Source organism: Dromiciops gliroides, chromosome 1 (genome assembly GCF_019393635.1).
Source record: "Dromiciops gliroides isolate mDroGli1 chromosome 1, mDroGli1.pri, whole genome shotgun sequence".
NCBI lineage: Eukaryota > Metazoa > Chordata > Mammalia > Microbiotheria > Microbiotheriidae > Dromiciops > Dromiciops gliroides.
The window spans coordinates 473,628,662-473,651,280 of NC_057861.1; the positions used below are offsets into that span (position 1 = coordinate 473,628,662).

The window sequence follows — 22,619 nt, forward strand, 5'->3', positions numbered from 1 at the left end:
TAAATATAAGAATATAAATATAAATAAACATATTTTATATATGTATATGAAACCAATTTTTAATCCACAAAGTGCCATGGTCTAGAAATTACATGGGACAAACCATATTCTAGTGAAGAAATGTTTGTTATCCCTTCCCCCTCTTATTGATATATGTAGATGAGTATATTTATATCTGTGTATAGACATGGTAATTACAGATTCTGTGCCTTTTATAGATTTCTCTATCCCCCAACTGCTCAGAATAGTGTCTTGCCATATAGTAAGAGCTCAAATATTTGCTGTATTGAACACCTCCTAGATGTCTCTGTGGACAGGAAGTTTTTCTTATATTTGTCCCCACTGCAAATTTTAGAAGATGCTATGGAATACTAATGGGTCTGCCAAAATTTATCTTTTAGGGGAAAAGCTTCATTTTAAATAATTATAAGTTTACATTGGGAACATTTCTCTAAGTGCTTAAAAAAAGGTTGATTGAATGGGAATATTACTTCAGAGTTTCTTTTTTGGATAAGATTAGATAACAAGCATTTTTGACTTGTCAGGCAGTGTGGTCTAGTGGGAAGAGTACAAGATTCAGAGTTAGATTTAAAATACCAGCTATTAACTTTGTCACCTTAGGCAAGTCTTTTCACCTCACTGGGTTTGGATCTTCATCTGTAGAATATTTTTATCTAATATAGATGATGTGAGTGCCATGGTTTCTCTTCTCTCTAAATCCTAGACGTTTTTTGGAATGGTAGGTACTTCTACTGAGCTTTTGCGTTGTTCAACTTCCCCTTTTCTTTATTCTTATTTTTTAAATGAAGCCTTTCCCCAAAGTCAGTGCAATTTAATATGTACTTTGAGATGAAATTTTAAGGTTCCATAGGACTACCAACCTGAGCAGCAAATCTTTTCATTAATGCTTATGTCTGAGGATTTGACCTGAATGTGCCACTGATTTAGCACAGAGACAAGGCTGACTAGGTGAGATCAAACGTGTTGGCAAATTTAGTAACCACCTGCGGCTGCATAGCCAAACAATTCACTCAGGATGCATGCTTGATAAAGCAGGGATCAAGAATGAGCAAGTAATAAATGTACATGACTTTTACATCTCAACAAGCAGAACAATGAGATTTATCCTGTCACAGCCTAACTGGTACTTTTGTCCTTGCTGTGGAAATGAAGTTCGAATTTCTGAATATTTTTAAAAGAACTAAAACAATTAGCACATTTTAAATCATTTTTGGGGATTTCCTTTACCAAAAAGAAACCTAACTTCTTTTTAGATGGTCTGTTAACCATTTTCTAAAAGATTCCATGCGGCCTTGGTTAATATTTATCATACTCTCACCATTTCTTCCATTTTGCTCCCTCCTTCCATTACAAAATGTGTTTTATTGATTCATTAAATTCCAGCAGACTTTTGCATAGTACCATTTATGTAAATTGTGCTACTTTTCTAGCATTCATTGTGAGAGGAATCTTAATATCTAATTCTGCATTTACCTGGCTAATTTACATACATTTGTGTTGTATGGTAAACCACATGAAAACCAACGGGGAAAAGCTCAGCTCTGCTAACAACTAATAGCCCATCTTTTCTTTTGACTTGCACAAATTGAGAAATATTGCCTGTGGCAAACATAATGGAAAACTGCATTTTTAATGCTCCCACACACACCCATTTCTTTAAAAAGAAGAAAGCAGCTGACTAGTCTCAAAAATAAAACTTCCCAAAGCATTACGATTGACATTGGATACTGAAAAGGAAAATGCTTTTAGCTTTGGGAATGAAGATTTGAGGGTTGTGTAAGGTTAGGCAGAAATGTTGAATTGACTAATGAGAATGGTATTGTGCTTGAAAAGGTGAAACAAATGCAAGTTCTAGAAGGGTTTTTTCCCCATACTTCTCACCTAAAAAGATTAGAAATATATCCAAAGTTAGAACCTTCAATTCTATCTTTCTGTGGCAAAGAAAAGCCATTACCATTGACTATTCAGACTCCTGTTTGAACCAATTGAAATATGCTTATGATTTTTCTGATAGTATGGTGTGACAAGATAGGTTTTGTGTAACTTGAACATTTTCATTTCATAGAAGAGGCTTGACTTGTTTTCTAACCCTTTCATTTTAGGTGAATTAAACCACTCCCTCCCCTTCTTCCCACCTCCCAATTTATTTTTCTTGCATTGAAAGATTTCACTTTTGTAAGATAGAAATGCTTACTACTGTCCCAGTACCTGGTTGGGTTCAACCAGGAGATTGGGAGTTAAAATAAGGCTTCATTTTGGCTCAGACTGCATGTATAGGTTGGCTACATTACTACAAACAACCTTTAAGCTGCATGGAAAAGGAAATGGAACAATGTTTTTTAAAAATTCTATAATAAGAACCAATTGTTACATTTCTTATAGCATTTTTAAAGCAACAGTTTATAATTGCCTTCTTTCAAGCCATATTTGAAATGTACTTGTAACAATAGAATGAAGGTGGTAATAGATAAAATTGTTCAATAGTGACCACAGCACATTATATTCCAAGTAGCCCTGATGGAGAAAAAGAATAGTAGGCTGAACATGCAATTTAATATCTTAGTCTCTCACTCTAAAAAGTCAGACACTGGGAAGATTTTGATTTCCAAACACCATTTGTGTGCTGTACTTTATCTGCATTCTCTTTATTAGTCTTCCTGAAAGTTTCCATTGTGAATTGTCACTTAAATTGTATACAAATGATCATTTTTATTATATATTATATTGGTATATATACATATGCATATGTTCATATATGTGTATTTATAATACCAAATGCAGCTTTTAAAAAGAAGTGACTTTTAAAAATTAAATGTAAAGATAATACACTGTGATTCTTTCTTATAGTGGTGATAGATTTCAGCTGAGTCATGTTTTCTAACCTGGTCCCCCTTGTGACTGAAAGTACATATTTTTAGGATTGGCTCAAGTTACAGATATAGTCTATAGTCATGGCATAGAGAAGATAACTGGCCAATCTGGTAAAAAGTCCTGGAGTTTAGACCAAGTTGATATAGTGATCCTCTAAGTTAAGTGTTAATTCCCTGAAATTTATTTCACTAAATGTTGCAAGGTTTTGATTAGTAAATTGCAGATTAATAGGGGCAGTGGTCCCTAGGGATTCTCTTGTAAGGTTACTATTAGGTGAATGGAATTGGACACAATTTTCTTTAACATTTCCTAACCCCCCAGCCCCTCAAAAAGAGCAATTTTTGTTCTTGTTGCTAATATCAAACTAGATTAGGAACTTTATTGCAGTTATAATATCATTGATAATATTGTCTGCCTTAACTAAAAGTCAGTTAAGCTGCATTATTGTGTCAAATATATTAGGACAGCATTTAGATTGTACCCATTCTGTAATATGTCATTGCTGTTTTATAGGAATGAGTGATAGTTTTCCATGAGCTTCATATTCAATTACATGACTTCCTGTTAACTATATTGTGTGTGATTTTGGCGTATGTAAAGGCAATTATATTTCTGTTATATTGGAGCTCTTTTATTAACTTGGTTTCTGTGTGACTTTGTATACATGCACATATACACACATATTAGCATATCTCAGTGTACTTTATTCTTTAGTTGTGACTTGATGGATGTCAGTAGAATAGTGAATATTTCCTCTCTTACTCCCATCTCTAATATTCACCTCTCTTCCAAATCATAAGATTATAGATTTAGAGCTGAAAGATTCCTTAGATGTCATATGGTCCAACCCCCACATCTTACTTATGAGAAAGTGAGGCACAGAGAAGTTAGGTACCTTTTCCAAAGTCATACCAATAATGTGTCAGAAGTGAGATTTGAACTCTAGGACCAATGTTCTTTCCACTGAATCATGATCTCAGAGGGAATTTTCTTTATAGAATTCATATGGGGTTTAATAAAGTATTCACCCCTTCCAATTATGTTATTTTACATTTTGAAATGTTACACTTCCCCCCCATCTTTGTTTTATTACAAAGCATTTGGGGTCACCGTTATTTATACTTTAAATGACTATATATATATATTCCCTTTTCCATTTGACAATGAAAAAAACCCTCCTTTAAGCTTCCAGTGAAGTAGGTATTGTGATTACATAAGGTAATATAGTATATCTCTATCTATCTATCTATCTATCTATCTATCTATCTATCTATCTATCTATCTATCTATCTATCTATCTATCTATCTATCTATCTATCTATCTTCCCATCTTTCCACACCTAGAATGGGAAAATAAATAGGACTGGCTTATAGAAAGGTCCTTATGCTGAATGTGGGAAACAAGCAAAAATAAAATAAAATAGCACATGGCAGAGGAGGAAAAGTCTGTCTCCAGGCAGGAGTTGAATGGTAAGATTATGTGGTATGTATATAAAAAAGACAGATGACAGAAGTCCTCCTGATGTCTGCCTTGTGGGTAATTCTTTTGGACAGAAGAGGAAAGCAAACTGGTCATTGCTTTTATTTCAAGATGAAAAGGATGGAAAAGGAGGAAAGAAATAAAAATTCATGGAAGGCACATATTGTAGCAGGTAGTTATTTCCTCAAGGAGACTAGTGAATGTTCAACTTTTCTTCTACACCTTGATGGCTCAGGTGTGCCAGGAGACAGTTGTGAGGAGCCATACAAAGAGAGAGAAGACTCCCTGAATAGAGTTGTAACTGCAGGCAATGTGGAGGTTGTTCCATTTGTCAGGAATATGTGGAATAAAGAACTTTGGGTGCAGGAAGGCAGTTCCTCATTCATGTGATCAGTACCTAACATCTGTTCTTTGAATTTTAAATGTAATTCTAGTGTTATCTTTGAATTTGAACTGTACATATCACAAGTTATCAATCAGCTGTTAGCATGGAAAATTTTGTACCAAGCTCATGTTTTCATTGCATAGCCTTTCACTTAATAATGAACATTAGCTGGAGTGGGGTGGATGTGGGGAGTAGTAAGCAAAGAGAGAGATTAAGAGAGTGTAAATCTTTTATCTTTTTCTCCCTCAAAGAAGAATGCAACCCATCAAGTAGCTGAACCTATAAAATATGTTGTGCTTTACATTTCCTCTTTTAAAAGGCTGGTACAAATACAAATAGATTTTCTCAAAGGATTCCTTTTTCTATTTTCTTGTATAACATATGATTGCTGTTAATTATTTATATGAGCCATAAGGTGGTGTTCACTTACAGGATTTACAAGGTTCCTGATAAATAGAAATTTAAAAGACCTATATAAAGCCCAACCACCTCCAGACAGAAACAATTAAACATTTGATACTGCCTTGAACTTGGCATATCTTGCTGCATCACCTATAAAATCAGCTCTCTCGTGTAGTAAATCAATTCACAGGAGTTTCAAATGAGTTCAATTTAGAATTTATATGGGGCAGTGTAAAAGACAGTGGGTGCACCTAACAACTGCCTCACATGAATGATGCAGAAACTGGCCAAAGGGCCCATATCATTTAGTAAATGAGAGTTATCTACACACAGTGTGTATGGTCTAATAAGTTGGACCCTTGTAGGAAAAGGCCACAGGAAGGACACCATTTCCTGCATCAAACCACAGAGTGCAAATATTCTCCCCTAAATAGCACACTAGTTACTGTAAATGTCAGTAGAGGGAGTTTTTCTGACTTTGATTTAATGAATGCCTACAGCAAAGCCAGCTGTTAGCACCTTTTAACTGCTTGTCAGAATGTGTGTGTGCATTCAGGGAGGGAGGAAGAAGCAACTTTTCCATGGACTTTTTTGGACTTTCCATTAAAAATGAAAGGCATTTTTGCACGTGCACAGAGTCCTCAGCAAGTGCCGAGGAAGAGGACCAAGGCTACTTTAGCTTTTTCCATGTTTTTCCTTTTTTCTTCCTGTATGCTGAATTTGTAAGTTCTTCTCCAGGAGAGGATAATTTATACTAACAAAAGTGAGAAGAGGATATGTTTTAAATGAGTTTAGATTCATCCTCTTGTACACTCTCACCTTTCAGAATCTATCTGTATGGGTACATGAGTCATTTTAGTTTTCTGTCCTCCCCAGGAGAATAATAAAGAATAAAAAAGGAAGAGAGAGAGAAAAAACCCCATCAAATTTTTTTTTTTTTATGTAGCTGAGATGATGTCAAATCTAATTGTAAATCTATGTGCTTCCTGGCTGTCATCACACACTCTCGCTCTCTTTTAAACAAAGGGCCCACTCTTAGAAAACACATAGGAAAAGAGAATAGCAATGTTCATTTATGTGATCTAGGATGGAAGAGAAAACATATGCAGTTATTAAGAGGTTTTAGAGGTTTCTATAATACCCTTTGATACTCACACTTTGTATATTAAGAAAAGAATAATCTTTAAAACCGGGGGGAAGTTTAAATCCATATAATCCTGCTGATCATCACCAAATGATTTATGACATAAAATGTTTTATTAAAGCATTTTTTAAAACAATTTATCCTTTTTGTGGTGAGTTTTTAAAAGTGTCATTGTTTTTATAATAGGAAGATGTAGCAATTTATGATGTTAGCTTATTTAGCTAGAATATGGAGCCAAGTTCATAGTAATGACTCCAAGTGAATTCCCTACAAATAAGCTTTTAGTGAGTATGAAGCTCTGGCTTTCTTCAACGAAATAGATTGTGTTAAATTTTCCACTGTAACTATCTATTGTTAATTTTTACTTTCATTTTGGGCCTTGGGATGGGCTCTACTTTTTGTAGAAAAGAAAAAGTATGTTTCAAAAGCATGACAACATAAAACTTTCTCTTTTCTCTAGAGAGAACTGCTAAAAGATTTAGCCAAGGAATTGTGTTTCAGGGGGGAAAAAAGGTGTTACTTCTGTAGATTATCCAGATTCGTAAATGGCTATTTCCTTATTCTTTTGAAATGATTGGAATGAATAAAATTAGAAGTGAAATATAGTTTCTTTTCTAGATATTTTAAAAGAGGACAATCCATCTGATTATTCTCCTCAACTGATAGTCTCATTGATTATAAGCTTCTTCGGTTCAGAGATTATGTCCACTTTCCAATTTTGTTGGCCCTTAATATTTGTTGAATGAATGGCTATCTTTAGATCTGAAATTTTATTTTAAAGGAAGAAGCAGAATATTGTTCAGAAGACAGGTTGATATGAACGATTTCATGTTTGCAAATGAAGAATGATTAGAGGTTTTATTTTTCTATTTTCTCTTCTTTCTTTCCTTCTTTTTACCTTTTCAGCCTCAGCAATCCCGGATAACGGAAGAAGGTCCTGTCTAAAGCTCAAAGTCTTTGTTCGACCAGCAAGTAAGTTCAGGAGAATGATCTTTCCGGGGTGACTTTCCTAGTGCATGCTTCACTGTGTGGTCTGGTTAACTACGGTAAAACTTTTTACTGTTAAACCTTCTGTGGTATCTGTTCTGTATATCAGCATTCATGTTTCAGTTTTCATCATAATTTTCTTATCATTCTTCATAAAGCTTTTTATTAAGTACATAGCATTTGCTAACTTGTTGTTTCTCAGACTGTGGTACATGTACAACAAATAGAAGAAAATATTGGCACTTGAATAGTAAATGCCAGAGAATTAAAAATAACCTATATTTAAATGAACAGAAAAAAGAGAAAGAGAGAAAAAAAGAAGGAAAATGGGGCGTTTAAAGGTGTCTCACTAACATATTTGGCTGTTATCTTTATTTTCGTTATAGACAGCTGTATGAAAACTATAGGTGTTCATGATCGTGTTTTCGATGTTAACGACAAAGTAGAAAATTCATTAGAACCAGCAGGTTAGTATGCTTAGAGAATCTCTTTTAACCAATGCGTCTCTCTCTCTGGTGCTTCAGTACTTTTTTCCTTTCTTCCTCTTTGCATGTTTGCATGGTTATGGTTGCTCTGCTTTTGTTCATTTCTAGCAGTGCTAATATGACTTATGATCTACCTCATTTTTCTAGTATTCCTGGGTAGTGCATGGTAGATAAAAAGTGGCATTTTTTGGATACATGGGATTGATCAAATGCAGCAGCCTAACATAGAACCCTTTGCAGACTATTCAGATCACTGCCTTTTCTCACATCTTCCCCGCATGCCAATAAACCATTGTGTCTATTAAGTGGATCTGTTTTCCTACTGTTAGACTATTGTATATGTTTGTTAAATTTTATTTTACATGATGTCAGCATCTATGGAAAAAAGTAATGAGATCATTAACTAAGAATAATAATGCCCAACAAAACATGAAGCTGATTCAAAATTTATTTAGCCATATGCAGTTGATAAAGGCAAATGATAATCTATAACTGAAAGTAGTATTTTAAATATTATTTTTGTAGTATAGTTAGTTGTGTTACTTTCTGGCTCTCAAATTACATAAAATAGCCTAAAATCATAATGTCAACATCATCATCATCACCACCATCTTCGTCATCATCCTCTCACATTTGTGTAGCCCTTTAAGGTTCACAAGGCATATCCCTCACAATAATCCTGTGAGTTAAGTGACACATGAGTAAACAAAAATTCACAGAGGTTAAATGATTTGCTCCAGGTCATTTTGCATGAAAATTGGGTTTTGAATTCAAGTTGGGTCACTCTACATCCAACAGTCTTTGCATTTTTCAAGACTGAGGTAGTTTGGGATTGGTAGCATGGCAGAGTAATAGAATGTTGGATTTGGAGTTAGGCAGACCTAGATTCAAAGCCCATAGCTTACAATTACTGTCTTTATAACAATGGACAAGTCCAAGTCTGGGCTTCAGGATTTGCCATTTCTAAATTGGAAATAATATAAGCTACTTTAGAGGCTTGTGTTGAGTCTCAAAATTAATTTTTATATACATAAATGCATATATATGTACATATATCCATATATATCATTTTTCTAAATGATAGTGTTATGCCAGTAAAGCTTTTTATTATTATTTTTGAATAAATAAAATATTTATTCCACCTATTCTTTTGCTCTCCTATTTGTTTCCCCTGCCCTTATAAATATAGTGCCCACCAGCAGTTAAACTGACCCTTAATTATGTAGCTATAATATTAACTAGGGATCTCCCTTGTGAACAAAATGAAATTCTCATTTTTAGAAAGTGGGGGATATAATACTTATTATATATGAGTACACATATAATGGATTCAGCATGAACCAGGAGTCACCAAATAGCTAGTGGCAAAGCCTGACTACTTTGCCATTTTACCCTCTCTTCCTCTCATTCCATAGTTAACTTCCACTGGGAAAGGAGGTGTACTATGAATATGCTACCGTGCTCCATTCTACCCACACATTAATGTACTTTCCAGTAGGAAGAAAGAATATAGCCAGATATTACTCATGGTACCCCTTCCCTGTTGTTTTGGCTACTTTTCACCTTTTCTACCCACCCCAGATTCTATCATCAATGCTTCCTGCCCCATAGTAACCACACTCTCCTAGGGAGATCTCAGAGCCTCAAAACCTTAACGTCAAGGACTCCTGATTCAAACAGAACATTTCTGCTTTTAACAAGAACTTTTATGTCAAGAAATACAGGTGTTAAAGAGAATTTCAAGTCTACTTTTAAGCCTGACAGATTGTTGTCACTGTGAGCACTGTAAATAAGCTGTAGGGAAAATTAAACTAAATACATCATTTTTTTAACTGATGGAAATAGTTGTCTTTCTGATGCATTTTGATTTGTCCAAGTCTTGCCCATCAAGTAAATGAAAGATACATCCACCAAACCTAGTTAACTAAGAATTAGTTGTTTGGGGAAGTTCCATTATCCTTTTTTGGACTATTATAGAAAAAATTGAGTACTCAAACTGTAACATTTTTACAAGGACTCAAAGAATTCCTGATCTAACATGAACCTTAATGATAATCAAATCTCTTCCCTTAATTTTACATACAAGAACACTAATGCTGAGAGGGAAATGGCTTAACCACTGTCACAGAGCAAGTTTGGGACAGAAATGGTACTAGAGTAGAGCTTTGTACACAGGCTATATGGAGACCCTTAACAGTAAGCATAATGTTTTCTTCCTTTAACTAAAGCTGATTCCTCAAAGATACAGAGTTGTACAACTTAAAATTTTAGTTGGGTGTAGAGCTTTGAGAAACTTTAAAAAGTTTCCCTTTTCAGTCCTTCATTCCTCTTTTGAATTTTTTTTACATGACTACCCACAGCTCCCTTTCTGTTCTTCAAGATAGTCTTTTCATGTAAGTTATCTACTCCACCCAAGCAAATGCTCTTTTCCCACTTCTTTTACCTTCTTCTCTTCTTCATCCCTAAACATCCTCTCTTTCTAGCTACAAGACTCAATGAAGTATAGAACATAGTGTATCTTTCTGTGTGATGCTATTCATGGCTACAAAAAGATTTGATGTTTTTCTCTGTGGCACTGATACCTAAGGCATTCCTGGTACCATTCTTTTCCTCCCCAAGTTTCTCCATTCCCACTGGCAATGTTAATTTATCCCCTTCTTTTAACCTTCACAATTTTTATTTACTCTCCACTCCTGCTCTTCCAAAGTTTTTCCTAAAGCTTTTCCTCACTTTCTCCATTCCAGCCAGAGTATCCTTCCAACTTGTGCTTCCTTATCACTTTTAATTGCATGTGGGAAAATAGGAAGAATAAAATAAGAGAGCCTCCTTTGCAGAGTTGAATACAAAGTTTCCTGAGGTCGTAAGAATGCATTTTGCTTGGTGTCTCACAAATTTAATCAAAATGGCTTTAAAATACATGGGACCCATTCCTTGTTGTTTTGAATACTTTTCACCTTTTTCTACCTTCTCTAGATTTTGTCATTAGTGCACCCATCTCCCATAATCTGAAGGAAGAAGAAAACTGCCTTTGTATAGTCACCAAGCTAGATTCCACAAAGAGTAACTATAAGAGAATGTAGAATATCAGTTAAAGGCCGAAAGACTGCAGGAGACAAAATCTAAGAAAGGAGACAGCTAAAACAATAGCATCAAATGAATATATTCATGTCCAAATTTTAGGCAACAAGCAAGAGGAATTAGAGGACCTAATAATAATAAGGAAGCATACTTGTGAGGAAATTCAAGTGCCCGTGTGTAGAAGCATGGTGGAACATATTTAAATGAAGATCAATGGAGGGAAAAATAAAAGTAATTTTTTCATCAGAGTATATAATAGACAGACTACACAGAAAGAAGGAGGAAGTAAAATAAGCCTCAAGCCTGGTAAAAAGACATGATATAGTAGTGATGGGAGACTTTAGTTATCTAGCTATCTGCTGGATCTTTCTTTCTGTCAAGATCAGAGCAGCTAACAACATGTTGATTTTCTTAATAATAACTTCATCCTTCAAAATGGTGGAAGAAGCAAAAGGGAAAATTACATTTTGGATCTGATTCTCACTAAAAATGACAAACTGGTTACTGGAGTAAAAATAATCAGAATTCTGGAGGGGAGTAACCTATAATCTGTGATAGAGGAAAGGCTATACCCCAGATTTGGGGGTGAGCAGATTTCAAAGGATTCTGAGGAAAGTTGGATAGGTTAGGATTCCATTAACTAGAATTTCACACCTAAAGTTAGCCCAGTAGGAATGGGGAACCCCCCAAGAATGAAGTTCTGAAGACTTAAAGGAAAATAATTCCATTGAGGAGAAAAATGGGAACTGTCTGACGAGATTGATATGGATGCACAGAAAATTCACTAACCAATTTAGACATAAAAATTTTATGTTGAAAAGAGAAAAGCAAAAGCAGATAACAAAAGAAATATGAAAACACAATATGATTCTTTAAAAAATAGTATCAGGAATGCCCAACAGCAGAATGGTCTGAGACTGGAAGAGAAAGCTGAGGATAACAAGATAAGATCTTTTTAACTTGTATTGGGGAAAAGTGGAGGATAAGATTCCTGCTTGAAGTATATAGACTGATGAAAACTAAGGAGAGAATCTTGACATGGTTGCTTACTTTAGCAAGACATAACTTTGAGGACTAAGAAGGCCTTGGACAGGCCTTGTCTGGAGTATTATATTCCCTTAAGAGTGAAATAGTATAGGACAGACATTGATAAGCTGCAAGGGTGTCTAGAGAGGGCATCTAGGATGGCAAAAAACCTTGATTATAAATCATATGAAGTCAGTCAAAGAAACACCTGATTCTTAGAGATAATATTCAGGGCGCAGGGAGGATTGATAGCTATGAGTAGTATTTGAAGAGTTATGTGACTAAGTTATTTAAAAATGTTCTTTTGGCGGGGCTAGAAGAGCTTATCTAGAAGCAGTAGGTAGAAGTTGATGGGCAATGTAGGTTTAGTATTAGGGAAAACTTCCTAAGAATTGGAACTGTCCAAAAGTGGAACAGGCTGCCTTAGAAGGTAGTGGGATCCCTCTCAATGGATATTTTGAAGCAGGGACTAAACAATTTATCAGGTATGTTGTAGGGGAGATTCCTTTTTCATAATGGGATGATTAGGTCACTTCTAGCTCTCAAATTTCATGATTCTGAGTTGCTGAACTTATTTGACAATGAGAACTGGATTCCTTTAGGCATCTCAAACTCAACATGTCCAAAACAGAACTCTTTGTCTTTTCCATTAGATTCACTCTTTTCCCCAGTCTTCTGTATTTGTGTAGAAGACACTGCTATTATCACGGCCATTCAGATTCACAACTGTGGAGTTAGCTTCTTGTGACTGGTACACAGTAGGTGCTTAATTGATACCTATTAATTGATTAATAGAGCGTCTGTTTTTGCTGTATTCCTTCTCATGGTTTTTGTTTGGTTGTTTTAAAAATTAGTGCAGGGATTAATTAATTGTTGAATAAACGAATGAAAATGCATTTATTAAGTGCCAACCATATGCTGTGCACTGCATTTGGGGACATAGATGCAAAATTGAGATATTGCATGGCCCTAAGGATCTTATATTCTAATACAGGAGAGACAACATGTATTGGGAAGTAGTTGTCTGGAAGGCCATAGTTTATCGACTTACCCTATCTAGTGGTAATAACACTACTGATTTCATTAAGGTTCTAGTTGGAGGTGAGGGGGGCAGAAGAAAGCATGATACATGCATGAAGTGGCTGTATATCACTTTCCATATTTTTGTCTTTGAATTCCCATCCCCTAGCACAGTGCTTTGCATATGTGAAAAGTTAGTGATTTTTCACAGGAAGCTCCATCCACCAAATACAACCCAGTTGACTTCATAGCTAAGATTTAGGAAATTGTCTAAGGCAGTAGAGGTTAAATGATTCATATCCAGCTGATAAATGTCAGAGGTCCAATTTAAATTTATGTTTGCATGACCCTAAGCCCAGAATTCTATGCACTTTGCTATGAGGCCTTTCTACACACAATAGGCAATTTAGTAATGTTTATTAAATCGAATCCTCTAGTAATATTTTCAGAAGTTATCCTTTTTTGTCCTTGGAAAGAAATGTGCTTTTAATAGTAGCTTTACAGAGGACATGGCCGCTTTATTCCTAGAAAAATATACTGAGGACTATCATGATATTTTGAAAGTTAGTTTTGAATTCAACAATAAAAAGTAGAATTTTGGGATCCACAGGTCAAACACATAATTCATTTTCCCCTCAAACTCACCCTCTTCCATTTCTAAATGCTTATACAATATTTTCTTACTAAAATTGAAAAAACAACCTTTTAACTGTTTCTACAGTTGTCTGTATAAGTATCAGGTAGATTTTGCAACTATTCTAATGAACAAACTAATATATTTGTGTATCATGTGCATACAGTTTTTAGCAAATATTTTTGTGCCTAGATACAAAGCTTTATAATTTCTTATTTTTTAAAAAATATATTTTACAGGACAGTAAGAAACCATTTCTTTGACATCATCATCATTCTCCACACCCCACCCCTGTCCGTTATATGCAGAGAATTTTAGAATGTTAGAGCTAAAAAGGTAAAAAAGTAATTTAGGTGGAGTAGTAGTAGACAGAATACTGGTCTTGGGGTTGGGGAGACCTGAATTAAAATACTGCCTCAATCACTTCCTAGTTGAGCTGTTCATGGTCCTGTCAAGGTGGGGCAGGATAGTGTGTGTTATACAGGCCTAGGCAGTGTATACGTAGTAGCAAAGCAAATGGTCAATGTGGGCAATTCAGCCAAACAACTATGTATTAGACACTAAATTAAAAAAAAAAAGTCACTAGGTGTTAGACTAGCTTGTTTTCCTTCTCATTTAGTGTTCATGGATATAACCTTAATAAAGCTAGTTGGTCTGAAAGAATTTAATTGCATGCCATTTGCATTGTGTACTAATTTACCTATCTTTGGAATGTACTTGTCTTTTGTATGTGCTCTCATATTCTGCCTGCCACAGTCACAGGGTGGTAATAGGCCAAGCCATGTATTACCTCCTAGCTTCAAAATATTGCCAGTGATCCCTCACTTAACCCTAATTTGAGAGTGCTAGGATTCAGGAATTCATAGACTTGATTTGTTTGACTGTGAAAACATACTATGAATATGTAGGAGAATTTTTAAATTGCACATTTTCTAAGACATATCTGGGAATGCGGATATTTTAAGCAATCACATGTGTTCTGGTGTATGTTGTGTTGGAAAGGGAGGTAACATTTATTAAGCACCCACTGTGTTCTAGGCATTGTTAGTTGCTTTATAAATATTATCTGATATGATCCATTAGAATGTATTTTGTTTTGTAATTCATGTATAAGAACACGAAAAGAGAAAAATTCACCAAATATTCTGATCAGTTTCTCAACTCTTCTCATGCTATAGACCTCCTTTGCATCAAGGTCCCAATGTCAATGTAAGCATCATAGAAGCCTGGAAAAGTGTCAGGGTGTGTGGGCCTTCAATTATATTGCCTTAATGTGCTTGACTTGACATTTTAATAAAATAGTTGACTTTGTGACCCTAAACAACTCATTTAATATCTCCGTGTTCTCAACAATTCTCTATTGCAGAGAAGATGCCAGATAGTTTTAGCAGAGCGAGTTTTCCCACACTATTGAAGTCACAGTCCTAGCCTAGATCTCTCCCCTTATTGAGTACATTCTGATTTACTGAACTTTCTTCACAATGAATACAGAGTAGGAAGCCTTACTATTCTTATTTCCATTTTTTAGAGGGAGAAGTCTGAGACTCACAAGATAAAGTGAGTTGCCCAAGGTCATGCAGTTAGCAAAAGGCAGAGCTAGGACTCACAAGATCTTTTGCCTTCAAGTTCACAGACTTTTCATTGTGCAGTCTCCTGTACCACACTCCAGGAATCCCACTATGGAGTCAGTTTGGTGCAGTTGGCAGGGGTGAACTTGGAGTTATGGTACCCGAGTTTGAATCCTGGATCTGTTGTTTACTATCAATGACATAAGAGACCTTAGGTTAGTCACTTCATTTGTCTCAGGCTCAGTTTCCTCATCTATAAAATAAATTGGCTGCTTTACATAATCTCCAAGTCTCCTTCTAAGATCTGTCTTTTATCTTATTATTAAATTAAAGGGGAAGGATGGGGCGCAGAAGAGAAATAAATTGACTTAAATTCCTGACATCACTGTAGACTAGATGGCAGGATATCATGATAAACAGAAAGCGACTTTGCTTGGATTCTGAGAGAGGGAGAAAATTTTCTCTTCAGTTGACCTATTAGATGGAATAATTATCATTACAAGGTTGCCCCTATCGACAGTGTACAGTGATATCTGTAGTCTCTCCCATCTCCTGCATGTAGTCATTACATAAATAGGAGGATGGGGCACAATCCCTCATTGTAAATATATTTTTGTAAATCTCATGTACCTTTACGGAATCCTACTTTCGAAGTATGCAAGGAGGAAGAGAGGCAACATATGTTTAAAGATGATTGGAGGTAGGGAGAGTTTATTGACACTGTCATCCATTTGAAAGCAAAACTAACTCAAGCATCTGTCAGCATCTACAGCTCTTTTAGACTTGAGCTGGCATTTCTTGAACCACCTCAGTTTGATTGACAGTATGCCGGGGCTGCGGAAAAATCCTGTGGAACTGTTTGGATTTTACTGCAAAGTGTTTGTAGAGCTGTGACTAACTGTTCTGTTAAATACCTACTTAATGAATTTTTAAGAAGAATGATAGCCAAGATTAAGGAGGATTCCAAAGTACTTGACAGCACTAGGAATATTCCCTCCTTCATCCAGCTCTCTTCTTCTCTTACTTTCTCACTCCCCTCCTTCCAACATCCTTTAGTGCCCTAGGCTAAACACTAAAAGGTGACCAGGAAAAATTCCAGAGAAGGGAAGCTACAATTATGATAGCTATGGAGTCACTTCCTGATGAGGAGAAACAAAAAAGATTTGAGTTCTTCCTGCAGGAAGGATAAAGAGTGAGAGAAAGAGCATGTTCTAAAATAATGTTCGCTGTGAATAAGATGAACCAAATGAAGTAGAAATGAATTAAGTAACAAAGCCCAAAGCAAAAGCCAGCCCTCCAAGCTTTTACTGAGGCATTTTAGTAGAGATAAAAGGACTGTCTTCTTTACACCACAAATAGTACATCGTGTGGCTTTCCCTGTTCTACAGGAGGGGTTTGTTTATTTTGAACCAGATGTGTAATTTCATTGGCATAAAAATCCCCAGGTGAGGAAGCTCCTACCAAAGTGAGTCTGCAATTGTTTTGCAATTTAGAGTCTTCCAGAGTTGCCTGGGGCCTGAGAGGTTAATTGACTCACCATACTCATGTAGCCATTACATGTCACAGGCAGCACTTGAATTCCAGTCTTCCTGTCTCGAAGGCCAGCTTGCTGTCTCTCCACCAAGCTTTGCTGCCATTCCATGTTTAGAGGGCAAAAAGGAAAAAAAAAAGGTTTCAAAAAGGTAAATGAATGAATGAAAAATCCATCATAACATTGTAGGGAAACTGAAGGATGCAGGGCAGATATTCAACCTGTCGAGGTCAATATCGTGGGCATCTATTCTCATCTGGTGTCACTGTAAGAGACTGAGCATCAGGGTGAAATAAATGGACCGCTGATCTGATACAACATGACAATTCCTGTGTTGCCTTCTTTAATTCCATTGACATTCAATGAATCTCTGCTAAAGAGACCCACATTTATAGCATCATTTATAGAGACCCAAGCATCTATAGCACAATACTCAAGCTAAAACCACAAAGAAGCTGGTTTTAAGTGAGAGGATTTTTAGTATTAGGGAAGGCCATGCTAGGTATACATCCAAACAGTTTATATTAAAGAATTAATTACCATAAAATTCTGAGTTGCAAAATTCAGCCTTGTATGCATCATGCAATCAGGAAAAGCCTAAGAATTCAGAAGTAATCTCTTAAAATCACTTTATAGAAGAGGTTGAGGGGAAGTTCAACCATCTTAATCCATTTTATTTAGAGGAAAATATGTATCTTTGCTGATAATTTATATTCCAAGCTTCGGGAAGAGAGAATTTAGTATTATTTTGATTAACTTTCTAATTTAATTGGAATTGGGAGCACCGGGTGAAAAACTCCCTAGATGATGTTTTGCAACTTAGAGCCTTAGAGGGTTACCTGGGGAAAACAACTTGCCTAGTGTCTTGTTTTTGTTTTTTTGGTGAGGCAATTGGGGTTAAGTGATTTGCCCAGGGTCACACAGCTAGTAAGTGTTAAGTGTCTGAGGTCGGATTTGGACTCAGGTACTCCTGAATCCAGGGCCAGTGCTCTATCCACTGCACCATCTAGCTGCCCCTTCCCTAGTGTCAAACAGCCAATATATGTATCTTAGGCAGGATTTGAAAAAAGATTCTTTTGGACCAACTCTCTATCTACTACATCAGAGGTGCAGAAACAGCCCTCTTCCCTAACCAGATTTTAATATAATTGGCAAATATTTGACAAAGTAAATAAGAATACAATAGAACATAATGTTAATATGTAGTTTTCTAAATCAAAGTTTGGCTAGCAGAGATCCTTATGTATGGTTTAGTTTCCCCATCCTTTCCATTTCTACCATTACACTATACCATTCTGTCTTTCCAGAGAGAAATTAAAGTAATTTAATCCTGAATTTAGAGTGTGTTGTAATGAAAACAGCATTATAGTTAAGTTCTAATTGCAGTAGTACTGGTGGACACCAGCTTATTGAGGTTTACTGTGTGTTGTGTATGTTTCATTTCGGGAGGTTATTGTTTTCATCTTTAATTTTTCAAATTTGTAAATTCATTTAGATATTCAATAGGCATTCAAGACTAATATTGTAAATGCTTTAAAAGGAAGCAAATGGACATTTACTTTCTACTACTGATAAAATTACTACTTCCTTGCCCAAGAACTGGTTGTTTTATATTAGGGTTTTAGACTTAAGAAGGAACATAGAAACATCCAGAGTCTCATGTACAAGGTGTGCATGGCTAAAGGTGATTTAGAGTGCTCTCTATACTTATGGTTACAAAATATGAGGATTTTCCCTCTGGCCTTTTTGCACAGTTGGAAAAAAAGGCCAATTTTCTGTGCCTTTCCTTTGTTTGTTGTAAATAATGAGTGATTACATAGACATGAAAGTCAATGATGGCACAAGGTTCATTACCCTACTTTGCAGAGGGTAGTGAATTCTGTTAGCAGCAGGCTGCTAGAGGAGAGTTATTAAGGATGTGAAATCTCATTGGAATGTATGCTTTCTATTTGAACAGATGACACCGTACATGAGTCAGCCGAGCCATCCCGTGGTGAGAACGCGGCACAAACACCAAGGATACCCAGTCGGCTTTTGGCAATCCTACTGTTTCTCCTGGCGATGAGTTTGACATTATAGCACACTTGACTCCAGTAACCTGTCACAGAAAACATCAGGATCTTGGGACATCAGAGATCCACCTAACTCCTCATCCTAAGAAAGGGACTTTTTATTGGTTTTTTGCAGATGTCAGATTTCTTATTTTTTTTCCCCTCCTTTCAGCCTGAAATATAAGCAACAACTTGGGAGGCATAACTAGTTTCTGCCTTCCATTCCCCTTTGCCTATGATTTTTCTCACCCTTTCCAAATTAAATGGACTCCAGATGAAAAAGCCAAATTGTTATAATGATACCAGTTATTCTTATGCTCCTGTGTATTCTCTTCAAAGGACTCACCTCCGTTAGCTTATTGCGGTATCAGTATGTGGACAAGGAAGAATAGTGGCAGATGCAGTCAGTGAAGGAAAAGCCCGGGAGGATTTTACTCTCCTATACAATATTTATGCCTTCTCATTCAGTACTGTAAGATGATCATGCAGGGCATCTTGTCACCATGTCAGGACTGGAGGGGAGATATTAAGAATAGATATAATGTAACATCATTTCCTCTAGGAGTTCCTAAATTAGCAGGCTTCTAAAAGGTAAAGACACTGGTTTTGTTTTGTTTTTTTAAATGACTGTCCTAAAGAAATCCTGACAGTAAGACATGCTCCATTGCAGAAGCTTTGTTTTGAAAGGAGGTTACATGTAGGGATATTAACACAAAGCAAGCATGGTACTATAGATAGCAGTACACTGGGGGTATGTATGTGAGTGCCTCTATTTTTTTTTTTTTTGTAACTGGGAAGCGCATACCAGATTTTGTTTTCTTTGAAAATAGATCACCATGGTGCTACAATGTTTTTGTTTGTTTATTTGTTTTACAAACACAAAGAGGCATTTTTATGAATAAAGTGACCTTCCCCAGGGCTGACAAGCCAGGGTTGATGAGTGGATAGAGTATATAGCCTGGCATATCCCTCTGGGTAATGATAACGTACCAAGGAAAGAACATCACTGGCCAGAGGAAATGTGATTCTGGAACGCTGGTTCTCCAGTGTTTTATTGCCTTCCCCCGACTCTCTCCTTTTACCCTCCCCCCCCAAACAAACAAACCAACAGGTCCTGCCTTGAAACTCACTCCTCGCTAAACTTTCCACCACTACCACAGGGGAAGATAATTAAAACCCCTGTCACCAAGAGAGTCAGCCAATGTTGAATGGGTGGGCAAAAGGGAAAACTGGAATAAAAATTCAATAGTTGCTTTTATATTCTTTCCCTTTCAGATACAGCTTAAAGAGTAGGGGGGAACACATGTTTATCCACAGGAGATTAACTAGATGGGGTCCCAAAGACTTTAACAAAATATTTTTTTAAAGATCCACTAGAATAGAAAATACATTATTTAGATATACTTTATGCTGAGAGTGAGTATATATGCTTGTCCTATTTAAACTTGTGAGAGATGTGGTATCCCTTGCTACATTTAGGAATGTGGGGAAATATCTTGTTTCTTGAAAAAAAAAAAGCAGGATGACCCTGTTCAAAAAAATCTTAGCATGGCCAAATATGGGATTTACAAATTGATCACCAGGAAATGCAAGCCTTGAGGTTTTTACTGGCCAGGCTGCCATGAACTTTGAACTCCAAAGTATAGTCAGGGAAATGTGTCAGACCAATGGGAAAAAAATACAGCCTTTTTAAAAAATTGCACGACATATTGGTTGAAACCAAGCCTTTCAAAAGCAAAAACAAAAACATGAACACAAAACAAAAACTGTGATGAACATGTCAAATGTGAAAAATGGAGCGCATTCCAATGAAAAAAAGTTTTATATATTAGTTTTTAAAAATACCTATGTAAAAAATTGGTGATGTTAATGGACAGAATTTATAAATGGGAATAAAGTTCTTACTTAGAATTTTGGGAAGTCCTCAATTAGAAAAACATGAATGAAAGGCAACCATGGATTTCTGGCACACAGGAGAGTTGTACACATGATCAAATATAATATGGGCTCACTTGATGTTATTCAGAGTGTATATGAAATTGATGCGGGGGCTGTCCTAGTACAGGACAAGTTGAGTGGGGCTATCAGACACAGATACAGTCAATCAATTTTTTAGAACTTCAGCCAACACTCCATAGAGAGCCACAGTCTAATGTAGATTTCAGTCACCATTTCATTGAAATAAGATTTCATATCATTCAATAATGGGTTTTTTGCTCCTTATGTTAATGCTTTCAGTTTGTGGACTGTAGGCCTATAGGTTTTGGGCAGGCGGGTGGGGGGATAAGGAGAATGACACCTTCTAAAATGGATCAATAGTCAGAAACAAAATAATGCTGCATGTTCCATAACCATGAGTAAAGAATGGCCCCATAATGATTGCAGTTAGTTGTAATTACATTAACAGTGCTAATTTCACTTTAGAAATGGTGACTTTTGTGGTTTTCTAGCATTTGTCTCTAACAGATAATGAAATAATGTACTCATGGCCCTCTCCACCATTGTCAGGGATTTTCTGTTAACTAATGTTATTCACACTGAAATTAGACCCCTTTGCTTCACCGTAGTGCCACTGCTAATTAAGTGAAAAATAGCAAGACTATTAATGCCAGTAGACTGAGTGCTACACCTCCTATAAATAGCATAATTGTGGGTAATGCAGTTACCAGTTATCTTGGATACTTGATGGCATCAGGCAATCTCAGTCACATCAAGAAAGTACTGGTGGCCTTTATTTGTGTTGTTACAACCCTCTGGAAGGTTTGGAGGATGCCAGTGCAACTTTTGAGCAGCTTTGTGTTTAAAACAAAACAAAACAACTGAAACTATAAGCCTTAGGGGCAGCTTGGGCTGTCACTGGACTGGCCAGCCAACCCCAGTGACCTGCACTCCTGGTTGCCAAGGGCTTTGCAACATGAAGCAGGGAAATAAGGATCAGTCTGTTTAGTGGATACTGTGTATCCTTCAATAGACAAGGTAACATTTCGTGTTAGTTTAGAATATTGTTTTGTACTGTACTTTCTTGGATGGCAAAGGAAAGACAAGTAAAACATTAAAAAAAAACTACGTTCTTTAAATTCTGTATTATTAGCAACCTCTGTTGTATATAGTGTTTGATAATAAAGTATTAATTTGATTCTTATGTCTTTTGTAAGTGAGAACAATAGACTTTCAGGATATAAAACCTGCATTGATTATTAGAGCTTTGAAGCATCTAGTATGTTACATGGTTGAGAAATGAGTCCCAAGTGGCCATGATCCTTTAGCACCCAGGACTCATCTGGGAATAGCACTCATCCAATCTCAACACTTCACAACATCAGGACCCAGAACATGACTTTTGATGATCAATGTTTTGTCCTCATTGTTATAGGGTTTCATGTTTGAGCCCTGTGCAGTGTGTTTTTCCAGCACATTGGTTCTAAGAGGCTGAGGGATTTAGGAATGGTTCTGCACTTCAGTTTGGTCTGGTTTTCTGTTTGTTTGTCTTCATGGACTGTCTCCCCCCATCCCCCTTCCCAAAGAGTTCTGCCAGCATCCCATGTGGCATACACATGCATTTGAATCTAAACTGACAGATTTGGGAGGGGCCAGGGTATGTTCTTCTCCCCCTTCTCATTTTGAAAAAGAAAAAGTAGCATCAATGGATTTTTCAGAGACAATTGTGTTTTCCCCATTGCCTTAACAGCAGCCATGGTGGTTCTATTAACTTCACAAAGTCAGAGTTTAGTTCTAACTGTCTATTCATTGCACTTAGAGTTGTGGTCACTAGCTTCACTTTTAAACACCACCACCTCCACCACCACCCCCTTTGCACTTCCTGATTTTTTCCCCTCTCTCTGCCTTCCTCCTCCCTACCCCCGCCCTGAGCTGTGAATGGGCAGGTCTGTTTCTGGTTTGGCATCACTGAGTTTTTCCCATGCATTCTCCCCTGAG

The 22,619-nt window shown here is 36.4% G+C and overlaps 1 protein-coding gene across 2 annotated transcripts in view; it reads left to right on the forward strand.

Annotated features, from left to right (window-relative positions):
* EFNA5 (ephrin A5) overlaps positions 1-21,819 on the forward strand; it is a 333,896-nt gene extending 312,077 nt beyond the window's left edge. Inside the window, exons 3-5 of one of the 2 annotated variants that reach the window (XM_043977556.1) lie at positions 7,210-7,275; positions 7,677-7,757; positions 18,590-21,819. In XM_043977556.1, coding sequence (XP_043833491.1) covers positions 7,210-7,275; positions 7,677-7,757; positions 18,590-18,711 — 269 coding nt within the window. In that variant the 3' untranslated portion in view covers positions 18,712-21,819. The remainder of the gene's footprint in view (positions 1-7,209; positions 7,276-7,676; positions 7,758-18,589) is intronic. The other variant, XM_043977557.1, reaches the window with a different exon arrangement.
* Positions 21,820-22,619: the final 800 nt, after the last annotated feature.